Source organism: Mobula birostris, chromosome 5 (assembly GCF_030028105.1).
Source record: "Mobula birostris isolate sMobBir1 chromosome 5, sMobBir1.hap1, whole genome shotgun sequence".
In the NCBI taxonomy this organism is placed as follows: Eukaryota; Metazoa; Chordata; class Chondrichthyes; order Myliobatiformes; family Myliobatidae; genus Mobula; species Mobula birostris.
Window position 1 is genome coordinate 201696638 of NC_092374.1, and position 19086 is coordinate 201715723.

The window sequence follows — 19086 nt, forward strand, 5'->3', positions numbered from 1 at the left end:
TTGAACTCCACCTGCCACTTCTCAGCCCACTTCTGCATCCTATCAATGTCTCTCTGCAATCTTCAACAATCCTCTACACTATCTACAACACCACCAACCTATGTGTCGTCTGCAAACTTGCCAACCAACTCTTCTACCCCAAATTCCAGGTCGTTAATAAAACTCACGGAAAGTTGAGGTCCCAGAACGGATCCTTGTGGGACACCACTAGTCACAACCCTCCAATCTGAATGTACTCCCTCCACCACGACACTCTGCTTTCTGCAAGCAAGCCAATTCTGAATCCATCTGGCCAAACTTCCTTGGATCCCATGCCTCCGCACTTTCTGAATAAGCCTACCGTGTGGAACCTTGTCAAATGCCTTACTAAAATCCATGTAAATCACATCCACTGCACTACCCTCTTGTATCTGCCTGGTAACGTCCTCAAAGAATTCTATAAGTCTTGTTAGACAGGATCTGCCCTTTACAAAGCCATTCTGACTGTCCCTGATCTGACCGTGATCCTTTAAATGCCCTTCGATCCTATCTCTAAGAATCTTTTCCAACAACTTTCCCACTACTGACGCAAGGCTCACGGCTCTATAATTACCCAGAATACTAACAATCCACAACCACCCTTTGCTTTCTGTAGGCAAGCCAATTCTGGATCCTGAAAGCAAGCTCTCCTTGGATCCCATGCCTTATTACTTCTTGAACGAGCCTCGCATGGGGAACATTATCAAATGCCTTACTGAAATCCGGACCAGGAAGACTGGAAAAATCAAATGTAACTCCACATTTGAAGAAGCGAGAGAGCAGAAGAAAGGAAATTGTATGTCAGTTGCTCTGACCCCAGTGGTTGGGAGGATGTTGGAGTCAGTTCTCAAGGATCAGGTCACAGCGTACTTGGAGGTGCACGACAAAATGGGCCATAGTCAGCATGGTTTCCTTCAACAAAATTCTTCCCTGACAAATCTGTTAAAATTGCTTGAAGAAATATCAAGCATGATAGACAAAGACATCGGGCTGCTTAACAATATAACAGCCTATTGTATTACAAGAAATATTCTGGCATGGATGAAGCTGTGGCTGATGGGCAGGAGGAAAACGGTGGGAATAAATGGATCCTTTTCTGGTTGGCTGCCGGTTACTAGCAGTGTTCCACAATGGTCTGTGTTGGGCCAGTTCTTCTTACGAATATGTTTATAATTTCAATGACGGAATTGATGGCTTTGTTGCAAAGTTTGCAGACGGCTCCAAGACTGGTGAAGGTGCAGATAGTTGTGAGAAAGTAGAGAGGCTACAGAAGAACTTAACCAAATTAGGAGAATGGGTAAAAAAAATAGCAGATGGAAGACGGTATCGGGAAGTGTAAGGCCATGCACTCCGGTAGAATAAATGAAGGTGTCGGTTATTTCTTAAATTGAGAGAAACTACAAAAACAATTAATGCACAAACGGATTTGTTAGTCATTGTGCAAGATTCCCTGAAGGTTAATTCCGAGTTCGAGGCTGCGGTGAGGAAGGCAAATGCGATTTTTGCATTCATTTCAAAAGGAGTAGAATATAAAAGAAAACGTAAAGTTGAGACTTTATAAACATAGAAACATAGAAAATAGGTGAAGGAGTAGGCCATTCGGCCCTTCGAGCCTGCAACGCCATTCAGTATGATCATGGCTGATCATCCAACTCAGAACCCTGCACCAGCCTTCCCTCCATACCCCGCTGATCCCGCTAGCCACAAGGGCCATATCTAACTCCCTCTTAAATATAGCCAATGAACTGGCCTCAACTGTTTCCTGTGGCAGAGAATTCCACAGATTCACCACTCTCTGTGTGAAGAAGTTTTTCCTAATCTCAGTCCTAAAAGGCTTCCCCTTTATCCTCAAACTGTGGCCCCTCGTTCTGGACTTCCCCAACATCGGGAGCAATCTTCCTGCATCTAGCTTGTCCAATTCCTTTAGGATTTTATACGTTTCAATCAGATCACCCCTCAATCTTCTAAATTCCAACGAGTACAAGCCCAGTTCATCCAGTCTTTCTTCATATGAAAGTCCTGCCATCCCAGGAATCAATCTGGTGAACCTTCTTTGTACTCACTTTCTGGAAAGGATGTCTTTCCTCAGATTAGGGGACAAAAACTGCACACAATACTCCAGGTGTGGTCTCACCAAGGCCTTGTACAACTGCAGTAGTACCTCCCTGCTCCTGTACTCGAATCCTCTTGCTATAAATGCCAGCTACCATTCGCCTTTTTCAGCACCTGCTGTACCTGCATGCCCACATTCAATGACTGGTGTATAATGACACCCAGGTCTCGTTGCACCTCCTCTTTTCCTAATCGGCCACCATTCAGATAATAATCTGTTTTCCTATTTTTGCCACCAAAGTGGATAACTTCACATTTATCCACATTAAATTGCATCTGCCATGAATTTGCCCACTCACCTAATCTATCCAAGTCACCCTGCATCCTCTCAGTATCCTCCTCACAGCTAACACTGCCGCCCAGCTTCGTGTCATCCGCAAACTTGGAGATGCTGCATTTAATTCCCTCATCCAAGTCATTAATATATATTGTGAACAACTGGGGTCCCAGCACTGAGCCTTGCGGTATCCCACTAGTCACTGCCTGCCATTCTGAAAAGGTCCCGTTTATTCCCACTCTTTGCTTCCTGTCTGCCAACCAATCCTCTATCCACATCAATATCTTACCCCCAATACCGTGTGCTTTAAGTTTGCACACTAATCTGCTGTGTGGGACCTTGTCAAAAGCGTTTTGAAAATCCAAAGATACCACATCCACTGGTTCTCCCCTATCCACTCTATTAGTTACATCCTCAAAAAATTCTATGAGACTCGTCAGACATGATTTTCCTTTCACAAATCCATGCTGACTTTGTCCGATGATTTCACCGCTTTCCAAATGTGCTGTTATCACATTTTGATAACAGACTCTAGCAGTTTCCCCACCACCGATGTTAGGCTAACCGGTCTATAATTCCCCGGTTACTCTCTCTCTCCTTTTTTGAAAAGTGGGGTTACATTAGCCACCCTCCAATCCTCAGGAACTAGTCCAGAATCTAAAGAGTTTTGAAAAATTATCACTAATGCATCCAGTATTTCTTGGGCTACTTCCTTAAGCACTCTGGGATGCAGACCATCTGGCCCTGGGGATTTATCTGCCTTTAATCCCTTCAATTTACCTAACACCACTTCCCTACTAACATGTATTTCCCTCAGTTCCTCCATCTCACTGGACCCTCTGTCCCCTACTATTTCAGGAAGATTATATACGTTCTCCTCAGTGAAGACAGAACCAAAGTAATTATTCAATTGGTCTGCCATGTCCTTACTCCCCATAATCAATTCACCTGTTTCTGTCTGTAGGGGACCTACATTTGTCTTATCAGTCTTTTTCTTTTCACATATCTATAAAAGCTTTTACAGTCAGTTGTTATGTTCCCTGCCAGTTTTCTCTCATAATCTTTTTTCCCCTTCCTAATTAAGCCCTTTGTCATCATCTGCTGAACTCTGAATTTCTCCCAGTCCTCAGGTGAGCCACTTTTTCTGGCTAATTTGTATGCTTCTTCTTTGGAATTGATACTATCCCTAATTTCTCTTGTCAGCCATGGGTGCACTACCTTCCTTGATTTATTCTTTTGCCAAACTGGGATGAACAATTGTTGTAGTTCATCCATGCGATCTCTAAATGCTTGCCATTGCATATCCACCGTCAATCCTTTAAGTGTCATTTGCCAGTCTATCTTAGCTAATTCACGTCTCATACCTTCAAAGTTACCCTTCTTTAAGTTCAGAACTTTTGTTTCTGAATTAACTATGTCACTCTCCATCTTAATGAAGAATTCCACCATATTATGGTCACTCTTACCCAAGGGGCCTCTCACGACTAATTCTTCCTCGTTGCTCAATACCCAGTCTAGAATCGCGTGCTCTCTAGTTGGTTCCTCGACATGTTGGTTCAAAAAAACTATCCGGCATACTTTCCTGGAAATCCTCTTCCTCAGCACCTTTCCCAATTTGGTTCACCCAATCTACATGTAGATTGAAGTCACCCATTATAACTGCTGTTCCTTTATTGCACACATTTCTAATTTCCTGTTTAATACCATCTCCGACCTCACTACTACTGTTAGGTGGCCTGTAAACAACTCCCACCAGCGTCTTCTGCCCCTTAGTGTTACGCAGCTCTACCCATATCGATTCCAAATCTTCCCGGCTTATGTCCTTCCTTTCTATTGCGTTAATCTCTTCTTTAACCAACAACGCCACCCCATCACCCCTTCCTTCATGTCTATCCCTCCTGAATACTGAATATCCCTGAACGTTGAGCTCCCATCCCTGGTCATCCTGGAGCCATGTCTCTGTGATCCCAACTATATCATAATCATTAATAACAATCGGCACTTTCAATTCATCCACCTTGTTACGAATGCTCCTTGCATTGACACACAAGCCTTCAGGCGCGCTTTTACAACTCTCTTAGCCCTTATACAATTATGTTGAAAAGTGACCCTTTTTGATGCTTGCCTTGGATTTGTCGGCCTGTCACTTTTAAACCTCTGGTGGGCTTTACTTTGAGCAGTTTTGGGTCCCTTATCTTAAAAAGGATGTGCTGAAACTGAGAAGGTTCAAAGGAGTTTCACGAATATGATTCCATGTTTGAACGGCGTGTCATATGAAGAGCGTTTGATGGCTCTGGGCATGCATTCACTGGAATTCAGAAGAAATAATGGTGACCTAATTGAAACCTATTGTGGTGAAATATTGTGTAAGGAATTGCATGGTCATTTAAATTGGTAGAAGAGATAAAGGTGTTGACTATGTTCTAAACAGGGAGAAAATTCAGAATCAGGTGTAAAGGGACTTGGGAGTCCTCGTACAGGATAACTTGCAGGTTGAGTCTGTGATAAGCATGGGCCTGTGCTCCGCTTTAATGTTCTAAGTTCTATTAAGATTTCGTTGACTGATGCAGTTAAATCATTAAAACTGACAGCTCGAACCACCTGATCTAAGTGTAACACACACAAAATTCTGAAAGAATTTGGCAGGTCAGGCGGTACCTATGGAAAAGATAAAACAGTTGGTGTTTCGTGCCGGGACCCTTCTTCCGGACTGAGAGCGTAGGGGGCAGCCAACTGAATAATAAGGTGGAGTGGAAGGAGGCTAACTGGCAGTTGATAGGGGAAGCCAGGTGGGTGGGAAAGGTCAAGGGCTGCTAAAGAAAGAATCTAACAGGAGAGGCGAGTGGACAGCAGGAGAAGGGAAAGGAAGGGGGGACCCACGGGGAAGTAATATGCAGGTGAGAAGAAGTGAAAGTTCAGGAAGGGAGGGGGTATTGATTCAGCGGAAAGATAAATCGATTTTCATGCTATCAGGCTGGAGGGTACCCAGATTGAATACAAAATGTCGTACCTCCACCCTGAGGGTGGCCTCGACATGGTACACGTCGGAACGGGAATTGGAATCGTAACTAAAATGTATGGCCACAGGGAATTCCCGCTTGTGGTACACTTGCGGTGGTGCTCGATGATGCGGTCCCCAAATTTACGACGGATCTCACCAGTGTAGAGGAGGCTGCAACGGGAGCACCAGCCACAACAGACTGCCACAACAACTTCACAGGTGAAGTGTTGCCTCACCTGGAAGGACTGACTGGGGCCTTTAATGTTGGTGAGGGAGGATGTGCATGGGCAGATGTAGCACTTAATGCGTTTGCAAAGATAAGTGCCTGAAGGGAGAGAAGTGGGGAGGTGTCAGAGAGGAGAAGGGGGTTGTGGTGCACAGGGTAGGTGGGGTGGGAAGGAACTGGAGGCTCTGAGGACCCAGGAGCCGACGGTAGGGCCTGATGGACATGGAATTGCAGTGGTAGGGAGGGACCGGGGGAGAGGAGACTGCGGATACAAAGGCAGCGCGGAATGTCATGGCCTTGAGGTGCTGGTGGTAAACGTCCAGACCAGAGCCGGAGCCAGATGCCGTGCAACTAACAGCTTGAATGTGTTCTGGGTCGAGGAAACCGGCATTGACGGCGGTGAAAACCGGGTTCTGGATAACCTCGGGATCGCTGGAACCAGTATTGACAATGGTGGTGTCACCGGTCAGGCGGTCCCCAGGCTCGTTGGGACCGGGTATGGATTCGGAGATTTTCGTTATCAGGGCCATGTCCGATAGAATTGAGGACTGAAAGGAAGGCAGCAGGGACCGCTGTCTGGAGATGTCCAGGGTCGCTGGAAGGGGAGACGGCGGAATCTGTGGCGTGCAGACTGACGACCTTCTGATCCTTGCTGGAAGCGAAGAAGGCGAAGAACCGGCGGTTAAATGCATGGATCCGGCGGAGGGTGAAGTATCAGAAAGGTCGATGGTAGGCGGAGGAGACGGAGGTCGGGAGCGACTTGTACAGGGCCACCAGGTATCTCCGCATGGGAGACGCTGTGTCCGAATCGAGAAGCCTGAAACGGATCTGCGAGCCATGTGGTACAAGATGTCGGTGAAGACGGCGAAGGCAAGATCCTAGGAAGGATAGATGGGTGACCACGTCGTCGAAAATTCGGGTGGCAGCAGGGATTACAGAGGGGGAACAGTGAGGGAGGGTTTCGCTGAACTTCTGTCGAAGGGAAGATTTAAACTTCTTCATGATATGCATCTCTGAAAGAGAATTCGCAGTGAAGCAGCAAATCACAAGCATAAGCCACTCTGCTGATGCTGGAAAACATCTTAATTATTTTTATTTCATTCATCGATTGCTTTATTTCCAACCAAATTTATCATGCTCCATTTGGGGATAAAGTGTGATCAGTTCAGCGAGAATCGATTTTGTAACACGAGGGGTCCTGATCCTAACCCTGGTTCTGACGCGCTCCCCGTTTCGCAACCATATTACACAGTCAGAAAGGAACTGGAGCAGACTGCCAGCCACTTCAGGCCCACAGTCCGGAAGAAAGGATTAAGTTTCCCAGTGATTTCCCTGTTAAGGTGAGGAGATTGGACTTGCTGTCCACATTGTAAAGTGAAACAGTGCCAGACCCATGGGGCGGCACTGTGGTGTCACAGTTAGCCCAACGGTTTACAGTTCAATTCCCGCAGCTGGAATTCTGTACCTTCTCCCCGTGGCCCCGTGGGTTTCCTCTGGGTGCTCCGGTTTCCACCCACTGTCCAAAAGCATGCCGACTGGTAGGTTAATTCGTCATTATAGATAGTCCCGTCATTAGTCTAGGATTAAAATTGGGTTTACTAGGCGGCGTGGCTCGAAGGGCTCGAGAGGCCTATCCCGCTGTATATCAATAAAAATGAAAATAACCGAGGAAGACTCCCATTCTCCACGGAATGGGTTCGACAGGACGATTGAATCGAGGCGAATGGCTTACATATATCCTGTTATCCATCTGCCCGAGAGCCCACGCGCCAGAATCAGGAGTAAGGAGAAAAGCTTAGCACCAAGTAATGAACTTAAACAAGTGAGAGGAGTAGCCCGTCTCAGGCCAGGGGCGAGCGTTAACCCAAGCCACCCAGAGAACTGCGGCGAGGTATATCCGAAAACACTCTGGCAAGGGACAGAGGAAACTGCAGGAACCCTGGATGAGATACGTGTACCATCGATAGGCAAAGGTGAGCCGGCAGTAGACTGGAAGAGGCAAAATTTGCGCATTTATTTATGAAGGACGGAAAGCAAAACTCTGGAAACGATATAGACCAGCAAGTTAACATCTGCAGTTGCTACGATACTGGAGAGGATTATGAGAGATAATCCATACGTACTTTTGGAAAGGCAGGAGTTGATTAGGGTTAGTCAGTCTGGTTTATGAACTGAGTTCTTGGTGATGTGACCAAGGAAGCTAGTAAATGCAGCGCTGTAGAAGTGGTTAACATAGGTTTCAGTGAAGCCTTAGATAAGATCCACAAAATGATAAGGGGGAAGGTGTTGATGGGCAGATGGAGACTGGAGGGTGAAGGTCAAGTGAGAGTTGAGAGACTGAGGCTGATGTGTGATAGATATAAAAGGATAAGAGAGCAAACTAGCGGATGGATCCACGAGGGAAAAATAGACAGAGGCTTGAAGGAGAAAAGAGGATTCGGATGAGAAAGATGGAGATCAGCAGCTCAAATCCGATGGGAGGAAATGGGAATCATAGGCCAAGGGATGGAAATTCAACACGTGCAGAAGGGCCTGGATGATGGCAAAATGAAACGAAGCTTGTGAGAGTGTGTGTGTGTGCGCGCGCGCTCGCTCGCGTTGGGGGCAGTGTGGCGGTCTTGGTGACAGGTCGGCCAAAATAAACCTGAAACTGGAGCTTGAACTTCACCTTGACCTTGGCACCATACAACCTCCTCGCCAGGATATTGCTTCCCCTCTAGTTTAGATGCAGCCCGTACCTTTTGTACAGGCTGCGCCTGTCCCAGAAGATGTACCTAATATACAAGAAACCTGAAACCTTGCCCCTTGCCACAGTTCCTCATCTACTCATTCATTTGTACTATCACTCTACTCCAGTGTTGACAGGATCGTGTCAACTGGGAGTAATCCAGAGATTAAAAACGCAAACACAAGGAAATCTGCAGATGCTGGGATTTCAAGCAACACACATAAAAGTTGTTGGTGAACGCAGCAGGCCAGGCAGCATCTCTAGGAAGAGGTACAGTCGACGTTTCGGGCCGAGACTCAGGACTCAGAGATTACTACCTCAGAGGTCTTGATCTTCAGCCTCTTTTCTAACTCCCCATACTCACTGTGCAGAAGCTCTTCCACTTTCTACCTAAGCCATTAGTGTTAATGTGCACCACAACCTCTGCCTGCTCACCGTCACTCATACAAATGAACAGCAGCAAATCGCAGCTTGAACAGCAGCCGGCCAATCGGTGTTTGGAGGCGAAAGGTAAAGGTGACTTCATCGGGTCGAGGAGGGAGCTTTTTAAAATCAGCGCCTCATAGTTTTCCCGCAGCTTGAACAATGGTCAATCGGAGTATCAGGATTGATTAGCAAGGCAATTAAAAATATGGTGGGGAGCAAGCGGAGTGGCCATTGATGGAGTGGGACAGTGTTAGAATGGGGAGGCTTCTGGCTTTGGCTCAACAGGCTTGGATAATAACAGGGATGGGTGACATAGGCATCTGTTTCTCACTCATTCTTCTAAGTTTAGCCCCCCTAGCAAGCCTCAGGGTCGCTCAGCTCGCTGTTGTCTAAGAAAACAGCCCTCGGTCCCGCCAAACTGGGTAATTAAGTTTGTGTGGATGCTGTGTGATGTACCTCACCCCACCAAATAACAGACAATACACTATATACGATTAAATGAATTACAGTTTATAGATATTACTGGAACTATATAATTAATAGAGATAAAATATAGAAGGAAAATAAAAGGCGCCACACTTATCAAAGTTCAATCTCTTCGGGCACAAACAGTTGGAACTCTAGTCACGATCCTCTCTTCACCATTCGATCCCCTCTGACCTCCTCGACCTGCCGCCCGGGACCACCCACGGTGGTCGACCAGACGCTCCACACGAGTCTGTCTCCTTCTCCTCTCCTCGCCGAAAACCCTGGACTTCGGAGTCCTGCTCGGGGTCCGACCTCGTTAGCCGGCTCACAGCACCTTGTCCATCCTCTCTCCTTCTCTCGCGCCTTCTGCTCAAAAACCCGCGCATCACAACAAAGGAAGAAACCCCTTACATAAGTGTATAGTTAAGGCAGGAAGAGTGGATCCAGGGGTGGTGTTGTTTTCTGTGTGTGGGATGTAGAGATCCTGACAGACCTCCAGCCTCCCAAAAAACCACGTTTGCAGCAGGTGCGCCGAGCTGTGGCTCCTCAGACAACGTGTTAAAGTACTGGAGCAGCAACGCGGTGACCTTCGGCCAATAAAGGAAAGTGAAGAGATGCTAGATAGGAGCTACAGAAAGGTAGTCACCTCTAGGTTGCAGAAGGCAGGTGAATAGGTGACTATCAGGACAACGAATTGAAATAGGCAGCCTGTACAGAATACTGCTGATGCCGTTTCCCTGATAACATGCACACCTTTGCGATATTGTGGTCGACCTATCGGGGCAAGCCGAAGCCACTGGGTCTCTGGCACAGAGTCTAGCGCTGTGGCTCAGAAGGGATGAGGGCAGAGGAGAAAAGCAGCGTTGATAGGAGTAGACAAAAGAGTCTGTGGACGCGATAGAGAGACCCAGATGGTACGTTGCCTCCCAGGTGCCGCGTCAGGGGCGTCCAAGACATTCTGAAAGTCAGGCTACAGGTAAAATCGAAAGTCAGCCTGCACGTCAATACGAAGCGGACCGATATCCTTGCGGGAAGGTTTTCTAGAGCCCATGGAGAGGGTCTAAACTAATTTAGCAGGGGAGTGGGAACCGGAGAGATATGGCTGAGCATAGGAATGTTGGTAATGTATAGTGAGACTGTCAAGAAGGACAGGCAGTGAGGACAACATTGCAGTCAGTGAGATGGGTTGCAGTGTAAAAGGGAGACTGAATTGAAAAGAGTGATAAATACTGGATTTAATGTGTTAAGTTGGAATGCACTCAGTGTAAAAAATAAGTTAGATGATCTTGTAGTTCGAGATCGGTCGGTCTGACGTGGGGTTCGCGGAGTCATGACTGAAAGATGTTGTAATTGAGAACTTAATATCCAACGATACACCATCTATCGAAAGGATAGACAGGTAGACAGAGGGGAAGGATTGAGTCTGCGGGTAAAAATGAAACCAAATCTTCAGAAAAAGGTGAAATAAGATGCTGAAAAACCATAAAGGGAATTATTTACAGGCTTCCAAACAGTAATCAGGTGTAAGGAATCTGGAGCAGCAGCTGGATGATCTTCGACTCGTAAGGGAGAATGAGGCAGTCACAGATGAAAACTACAGGGAGGTAGTCACACCTAGGCTGCCGGAAGCAGGTTGCTGGGGGACGGTCGCGGGGGGGAAAGCGAAGGTGAGTAGACAGGTAGTGCAGAACACCCCTGTAGCCATTCCCCTGAATAATAAGTTTACCGCCCTGGATACAGTTGACGGGGACGACCAACCAGGGGTGAGCCACGGTGGCAGGGCCTCCAGCACTGAGTCTGACCCGCTGGTACAGAAGGGTGGGACGGAGAGGAGGAGACATGTCGTCACTGGAGACTCTATAGTCAGGGGAGAAGACAGGAGATTTTGTGGACGTGAAAAGGACACCCGCATGGTTTGTTGCCTCCAGGGTGACAGGGTCTGGGATGTGTCTGACCGGGTGCACGATATCCTGGTACGACAGGGAAAGCAACCAGAAGTCGTGATACATGTTGGCACCAACGACATATGCAGGGAGAGGGATGAGGTCCTGAAGATTGAGTTTCCGGAACTAGGCAGAGGGTCGAAGAACAGGACCTCAAGGGTGGCGTTCTCAGGATTGCTGCCAGGGCTACGTGATAGAGATGGTAAGAATTGTAGGAGATGGCAGTTGAATGCTTGGCTGAGGAGTTGGTGCAGGGAGCAGGGTTTTAGATTTTTGGATCATTGGGATCTCTTCTGGGGAAGGTGGGACCTGTACAGATTGGATGGGTTGCACCTAAACTCGAGTGGGAGCAATATCCTTTCAGGTAGGTTTGCTTGCATGGTTCGGGTGGGTTTAAACTAATTCGCAAGTGGAATGGGACTCGGGGCGATAGAGCAGTGAAAGAAATGCATGGAGTAAAGCCAGATCTAAATTATAGAGAGGCTTTGAGAAAAGAGAAGCAGAATAAAGGGTGTAAAGGTAGTAAGGTAGAAGTTGCTAAAGTGAGTGTACTTCAATGCAAGAAGCATCAGGAACAAAGGTGATGAATTGAGAGCTTGGATACATACATGGAATTATGATGCAGTGGCCATTACAGAGACTTGGCTGGCACCGGGGCAGGAATGGATTCTCAATATTCCTGGATTTCAGTGCTTTTAAATGGATAGAGAGGGGAGAAAAGGGGAGGAGGGGTTGTATTACTGGTCAGGGACACTATTACAGCTACAGAAAGGGTGGTTAATGTAGCAGGATCCCATTTTGAGTCCGTATGGGTGGAAGCCAGGAACAGGAAGGGAGCAGTTACTCTATTGGAAGTATTCTATAGGCCCCCTGGTAGCAACAGAGATGCCGAGGAGCAGATTGGGAGGAAGATTTTGGAAAGGTACAGAAATAGCAGGGTTGTTATCATGGTTAAGTTTAACTTCCCTGATACTGATTGGCACCTGATTAGTTCCAACGGTTAAGACGGGGCAGAGTTTGTTAAGTGTGTCCAGCACGGATTCCTGTCACAGTATGTTGACAGGCCGACTAGGGGGAATGCCATACTAGATCTGGTATTAGGTAACGAACCGGGTCAGGTCGCAGATCTCTCAGTGGGTGTGCATCTGGGGGACAGTGACCACCGCTCCAAGGCCTTTAGCATTATCATGGAAAAGGATAGAATCAGAGAGGACAGGAAAATTTTTAATTGGGGAACAGCAAATTATGAGGTTATAAGGCTAGAACTTGCGGGTGTGAATTGGGATGCTGTTTTGCAGGGAAATGTACTATGGACATGTGGCCGATGTTTAGCAATCTCTTGCAGGATGTTAGGGATAAATTTGTCCCGGTGAGGAAGATAAAGAATAGTAGGGGGAAGGAACCATGGGTGACAATTGAGGTGGGGAATAGTCAGGTTGAAGAAAGTAGGTTACCTGAGGTTTAGGAAGCAGGAATCAGATGGGTCTATTGAGGAATATAGGGTAGCAAGAAAGCAGCTTAAGAAGGGGCTGAGAAGAGCAGGAAGGGGGCATGAGAAGGCCTTGGCGAGTAGGGTAAAGGAAAACCCCAAGGCATTCTTCAATTATGTGAAGAACAAAAGGATAACAGGAGTGAAGGTTGGACCGATTAGAGATAAAGGTGGGAAGATGTGCCTGGAGACTGTGGAAGTGAGCGAGGTCCTTAATGAATACTTCTCTTCGGTATTCACCAATGAGAGGGAACTTGATGACGGTGAGGACAATATGAGTGAGACTGATGTTCTGGAGCATGTTGATATTAAGGAAGAGGAGGTGTTGGAGTTGTTAAAATACATTAGGACGGATAAGTCCCGGGTCCTGAAAGAATATTCCCCAAGCTGTTCCACGAGGCGAGGGAAGAGATTGCTGAGCATCTGGCTAAGATCTTTATGTCCTCGTTGCCCACAGGAATGGTACCGGAGGATTGGAAAAGGCGAATATTGTCCCCTTGTTCAAAAAAGGTAGTAGGGATTGTCCAGGTAGTTATAGACCAGTGAGCATTACGTCTGTGTTGGAAAAGCTGATGGATGAGATTCTTAGAAATAGGATCTATGGACATTTAAAGAATCATGGTCTGATCAGGGACAGTCAACATGTTTTGTGAAGGGCAGATCGTGTCTAACAAGCCTGATAGAGGTCTTTGAGGAGGTGACCAGGCATATCGATGAGGGTAGTGCAGTGAATGTGATCTACGTGGATTTTAGTAAGACATTTTACAAGGTTCCACAGGGTAGGCTTATTCAGAAAGTCAGAAGGCATGGGATCTAGGGAAGTTTGGCCAGGTGGATTCAGAATTGGCTTGCCTGCAGAAAGCAGAGGGTCGTGGTGGAGGGAGTACATTCGGATTGGAGGGTTGTGACTAGTTGTGGGCTGAAGGACCTGTAATGTCCTGTACTATTCTATGTTCTATTCTCTACTATTACAGCGGGACTTACAAAAGGCATGTCAAAAGACAATGTTACAAGGTGAACAAGCTTGTACTCCATTCCTTCACTACCCACCCTGCGCCGCCACTATTTTACTCTTGCCTTTGATCCTTTCCTTTCCAATCCAGAAGAGAGCCTAAGCCCGAAGCATCACTGGTTCCCTTCCATAAATTTTGACTGAGCTATTGAGTTCCATCAGACCATAAGATATAGGAGGAGAATTAGGCTATTTGGTTCCTGGAGTCTGCTCCACCACTTCGTCGTGGCTGATCCTTTTCGCTCAGTCAGTGTCCTTCTTGCGTTTTGTGTGTGCTGTGCTGGATTTCCATCATCAGAAACTCTTTATTTTTGATATTCGACTTTGTGGTTTCTGGGCTTGATAATCAGGACTATTCTTCAGGGGCAGCCACAGTAAAGGTTTCACTATACCGTGTCTGTGGAAGCCGTTGAAAGAAATGTTGACAGCGTTATTACAGATTCGAAAGCAGAGACGGGTCACGGTGGGGTTTTTAATTTGTTTCATTGTGTGTCTGCTTCTTCTTCTCGAAGGATTAAGATTTTTTTTTGTCACTGTGCACAACAGGAAGGTAACTAGACTCCGAAAAGTCTCTTCTTCAGTATAAACTGCAAGTGTAATTGCGTTCGGGGTAGAATCAGGGGAGATTGAACCGAAAGTGAGACTAACCAACGGGATGTGTATAAATGGGCGGCCGATAAGCGCGACATCCTTGGACCGAAAGGCCTTCCTCTGTGTTCGGGCAGCACGTTAGCACTGCGGTTACCATAATGTTATTAGCGGTTACATTAATGTTATTACAGCTCCAGTGACCCGGGTCCAATTGCGGCCCTGACTGTAAGAAGTTCGTACGTGCTTCCTGTAACCTCATTGGTCTCCTCCGGGTGTCCCGGTTTCTCTCCCATTTCAAAGAGGCAGGATTTAATTGCTTAATTGGTCATATTGGTGTAATTAGCCAGCGAGGGTTCGTTGGACCGGAAGAGTCAGTTACCGTGCGTGATGTCTAATTGAAGTAAAGTGAATTATGATTTCACTTCATATTTGCATAAGACCTATTGTACTTTCATTATCCTGAGTCATCTGCTACGCCTAAATTCACTTAGTAGAGTTGAGCCACTTTGTTTGAAAAATTATTCTTGATTTAGGCCGAATGAGTGAAAGAATACAGGATCGAAGTGGTGAACTGGCCCTGCGAGCCCTATTCAGCCACTTCGTTTCGTTCCATTGACATGTGCCTGCCATGAAAAACCAAGTTCTGTATCAGAGATTTACAATAATCTGTATTGAATGGTTAAATGGTTCAATGGTTCCATTTCATACCAGACCATGCATAGAGTATTCGATCTGAAATTCCTATTCTTTGCAGACAGCCACGAAACAGAAGGAAAGAAACCCCAATGAATGAATGAATGACAGTAAAAACGTTAGAACCGCAACGCCCACTCCCCCTCCCCTAATTGTTCCTGGCGGAAGCATCAGCTTCGATCGCCCACCAAGCCAGTAGTAGCAAAGCCCCGAAAGAGGGGTCGCCCGAGGCCCCACCACGAAGCCGCATGTCTTCCGGTCCGCTCCGTTAAGTATCGAGAACGGCCGGTCGGCGAGCCCACTGCCGTGAGGAACCGCTGTTTGACTGCAACTGTAGGTCCCGAACTCCGACAGGACCCCAGGCACCTTGAAAGGGAAAAATAAGACATTAAAAAGAGGAATGTAAGCTATTTTGCAGACAAGATCAAGGAAGCCGGCCTCTGGTACCATATTAGCTCCTGGATTTTTCCCAGGGCTGAAATGGCTAACATGAGCAGGCAGAGTTCTAAGGTGTTTGGAGGTAGGTACAGAGTGGATGTTAGGAGTAAGTTTCTCACACAGGGAATGGTGCGTGCGTGGAGTGCAATGCCGGTGGCGTTCTTGACAGGGTCTTTTGAAAGATTCTTAGATAGATGGAGCTTAGTGAAATAGAGGGCTATGCGGTAGGGTAATTCTAGGCAGTTTCTAGAAAGGCCTGTAATGTGCTGCAGATTTCTATGTTCTGTCTTATCTGTAGCCCTGCATCACCGTTTTGCACACCTGCGGACCTGTTCCTGCTGGTATTGTACCACCACGATGTTCCGCTATTCCGTTTATCGGCTGACGATCTTTTTCTTTTGTCAGCAGGGTTGTACTTTAAGCTATAGCGTGGCTTTGCTGAATCATCACAATTGTCTACATCAAAATCTTTTCAAATCATTAACCACTCTTTGCACTTAAAATTCATTTTGTACTATTTATGATTTTGTTTATTTCTTCGTTGATTTATTTTTTAGGAAGTAAAGCGAAGAGCCGGCCCTCCCAGCCCCACGAGCACCCCACCCCCCAACAAACCCCTATTTCAAACGGACTATTTACATTGCATCAACGGGAAGGTCTCCGTTTCGTTTCAAAGTTCAGAGGTGTCCTTGAAAACTGGGCGGAAATCGGAGTACACGGGTACAGCGGAGAAACTTTCTGACAGAGGCGCCAGAATTGAACTCCGACCTGCGACGCCTGGAGCTGTTACGGTATACCGTTGTGCTAACCGAGACGGCACCGAGGCACCTGAAAATATCAGACTTCATACCTCCGTTCGTTTGACACTTCCTGCACGAGAGCTTTACCATTCTCCTCCTGCTAGCATCTTCAACGCTTGTGCCCTGAATACGCTGCTGAGCTCCAGCCAAGCTCAAATAGTCTCTATACGAAGTCCTGACGAAGGGCCTCGGCCCGAAACGTCGACTGTACCTCTTCCTAGAGATGCTGCCTGGCCTGATGCGTTCACCAGCAACTTCTACGTGTGTTGCTTGAAGCTCCAGCATCTGCAGATTTCCTCGTGTTTACGCCATCGATTTGCAGCATAGAACCTGTTTCATTTCTAACTCTTCCCATATCTGACCATAGAAACCATAGAAACTACAGCACAGAAACAGGCCCTTTGGCCCTTCTTGGCTGTGCCGAATCATTTTCTACCTAGTCCCACTGACTTGCACACGGACCTTAACCCTCCATACACCTCCCATCCATGTATCTGTCCAATTTATTCTTAAATGTTAAAAAGGAACCCGCATTTACCACCTCGTCTGGCAGCTCATTCCATACTCCCACCACTCTCTGTGTGAAGAAGCCCCCCCCCCTAATGTTCCCTTTAAACTTTTCCCCCCTCACCCTTAACCCATGTCCTCTGGTTTTTTTCTCCCCTTGCCTCAGTGGAAAAAGCCTGCTTGCATTCACTCTATCTATACCCATCATAATTTTATACACCTCTATCAAATCTCCCCTCATTCTTCTACGCTCCAGGGAATAAAGTCCTAACCTATTCAACCTTTCTCTGTAACTGAGTTTCTCAAGTCCCTGCAACATCCTTGTAAACCTTCTCTGCACTCTTTCAACCTTATTTATATCCTTGCTATAATTTGGTGACCAAAACTGAACACAATACTCCAGATTCGGCCTCACCAATGCCTTATACAACCTCATCATAACATTCCAGCTCTTATACTCAATACTTTGATTAATAAAGGCCAATGTACCAAAAGCTCTCTTTACGACCCTATCTACCTGTGACGACACTTTTAGGGAATTTTGTATCTGTATTCCCAGATCCCTCTGTTCCACTGCACTCCTCAGTGCCTTACCATTAACCCTATATGTTCTACGTTGGTTTGTCCTTCCAACGTGCAATACCTCACACTGTCAGTATTAAACTCCATCTGCCATTTTTCAGCCTATTTTTCTAGCGGCTCCGAGTCCCTCTGCAGGCTCTGAAAACCTTCCTCACTGTCTACTACACCTCCAGTCTTTGTATCATCAGCAAACTTGCTGATCCAATTTACCATATCATCATCCAGATCATTGATATAGATGACAAATAACAATGGACCCAGCACTGATCCCTGTGGCACACCACTAGTCACAGGCCTCCACTTAAAGAAGCAATTCTCTACCACCACTCTCTGGCTTCTTCCATCGAGCCAATGTCTAATCCAATTTACCACCTCTCCATGTATACCTAGCGACTGAATTTTCCTAACTAATCTCCCATGCGGGACCTTGTCAACGGCCTTACTGAAGTCCATGTAGACAATATCCACTGCCTTCCCTTCATCCACTTTCCTGGTAACCTCCTCGAAAAACTCCAATAGATTGGTCAAACATGACCTACCACGCACAAAGCCATGTTGACTCTCGCTAATAAGTCCCTGTCTATCCAAATGCTTGTAGATTCTGTCTCTTGGTACTCCCTCCAATAATTTACCTACTACCGACGTTAAACTCACCGGCCTATAATTTCCCGGATTACTTTTCCATCCTTTTTTAAACAACGGAACAACATGAGCCACTCTCCAATCCTCCGGCACTTCACCCATAGACAGTGACATTTTAAATATTTCTGCCAGGCCCCCCGCAATTTCAACACTAGTCTCCTTCAAGGTCCGAGGGAACACTCTGTCAGGTCCCGGGGATTTATCCACTTTAATTTTCCTCAAGACAGCAAGCACCTCCTCCTTTTCAATCTGTACAGTTTCCATGGTCTCACTACTTGATTCCCTCAATTCCGTAGACTTCATGCCACTTTCCTTAGTAAATACAGACGCAAAACACCTATTTAAGATGTCCCCCATTTCCTTTGGTTCCGCATATAGCCGACCACTCTGATCTTCAAGAGGACTAATTTTATCCCTTACAATCCTTTTGCTCTTAATATACTTGTAAAAACTCTTTGGATTATCCTTCACTTTGACTGCCAAGGCAACCTCATGTCTTCTTTTAGCCCTCCTGATTTCTTTCTTAAGTATTTTCTTGCACTTCTTAAACTCCTCAAGCACCTGATTTACTCCCTGTTTCCTATACATTTCACACAACTCCCTCTTCTTCTTTATCAGAGTTGCAATGTCCCTAGAGAACCAAGGTTCTTTATTCCTATTCAATTTGCCTTTAATCCTGACAGGAACATACAAACTCTGCACTCTCAAAATTTCTCCTTTGAAGGCTTCCCACCTACCAATCACATCTTTGCCAGAGAACAACCTGTCCCAATCCACGCTTTTTAGATCCTTTCTCATTTCTTCAAATTTGGCCTTCTTCCAGTTCAGAACCTCAACCCTAGGACCAGATCTATCCTTGTCCATGATCAAATTGAAACTAATGGTGTTATGATCACTGGAACCAAAGTGCTCCCCTACACAGACTTCTGTCACTTGCCCTAATTCGTTTCCTAACAGGAGATCCAATATTGCATCCCCTCTAGTTGGTCCCTCTATATATTGATTTAGAAAACTTTCCTGAACACATTTTACAAACTCTAAACCATCTAGACCCCTAACAGCATGGGAGTTCCAATCAATGTATGGAAAATTAACATCCCCTACCACCACAACTTTATGTTTCCTGCAGTTGC

The 19086-nt window shown here is 46.3% G+C and overlaps 1 protein-coding gene across 1 annotated transcript in view; it reads right to left on the minus strand.

The window, feature by feature from the left end:
- LOC140198471 (uncharacterized) overlaps positions 1–19086 on the minus strand; it is an 88812-nt gene that overhangs the window by 19402 nt on the left and 50324 nt on the right. Inside the window, 2 exon segments of the mRNA XM_072259556.1 lie at positions 5907–6512; positions 15222–15350. Coding sequence (XP_072115657.1) covers positions 5907–6512; positions 15222–15350 — 735 coding nt within the window.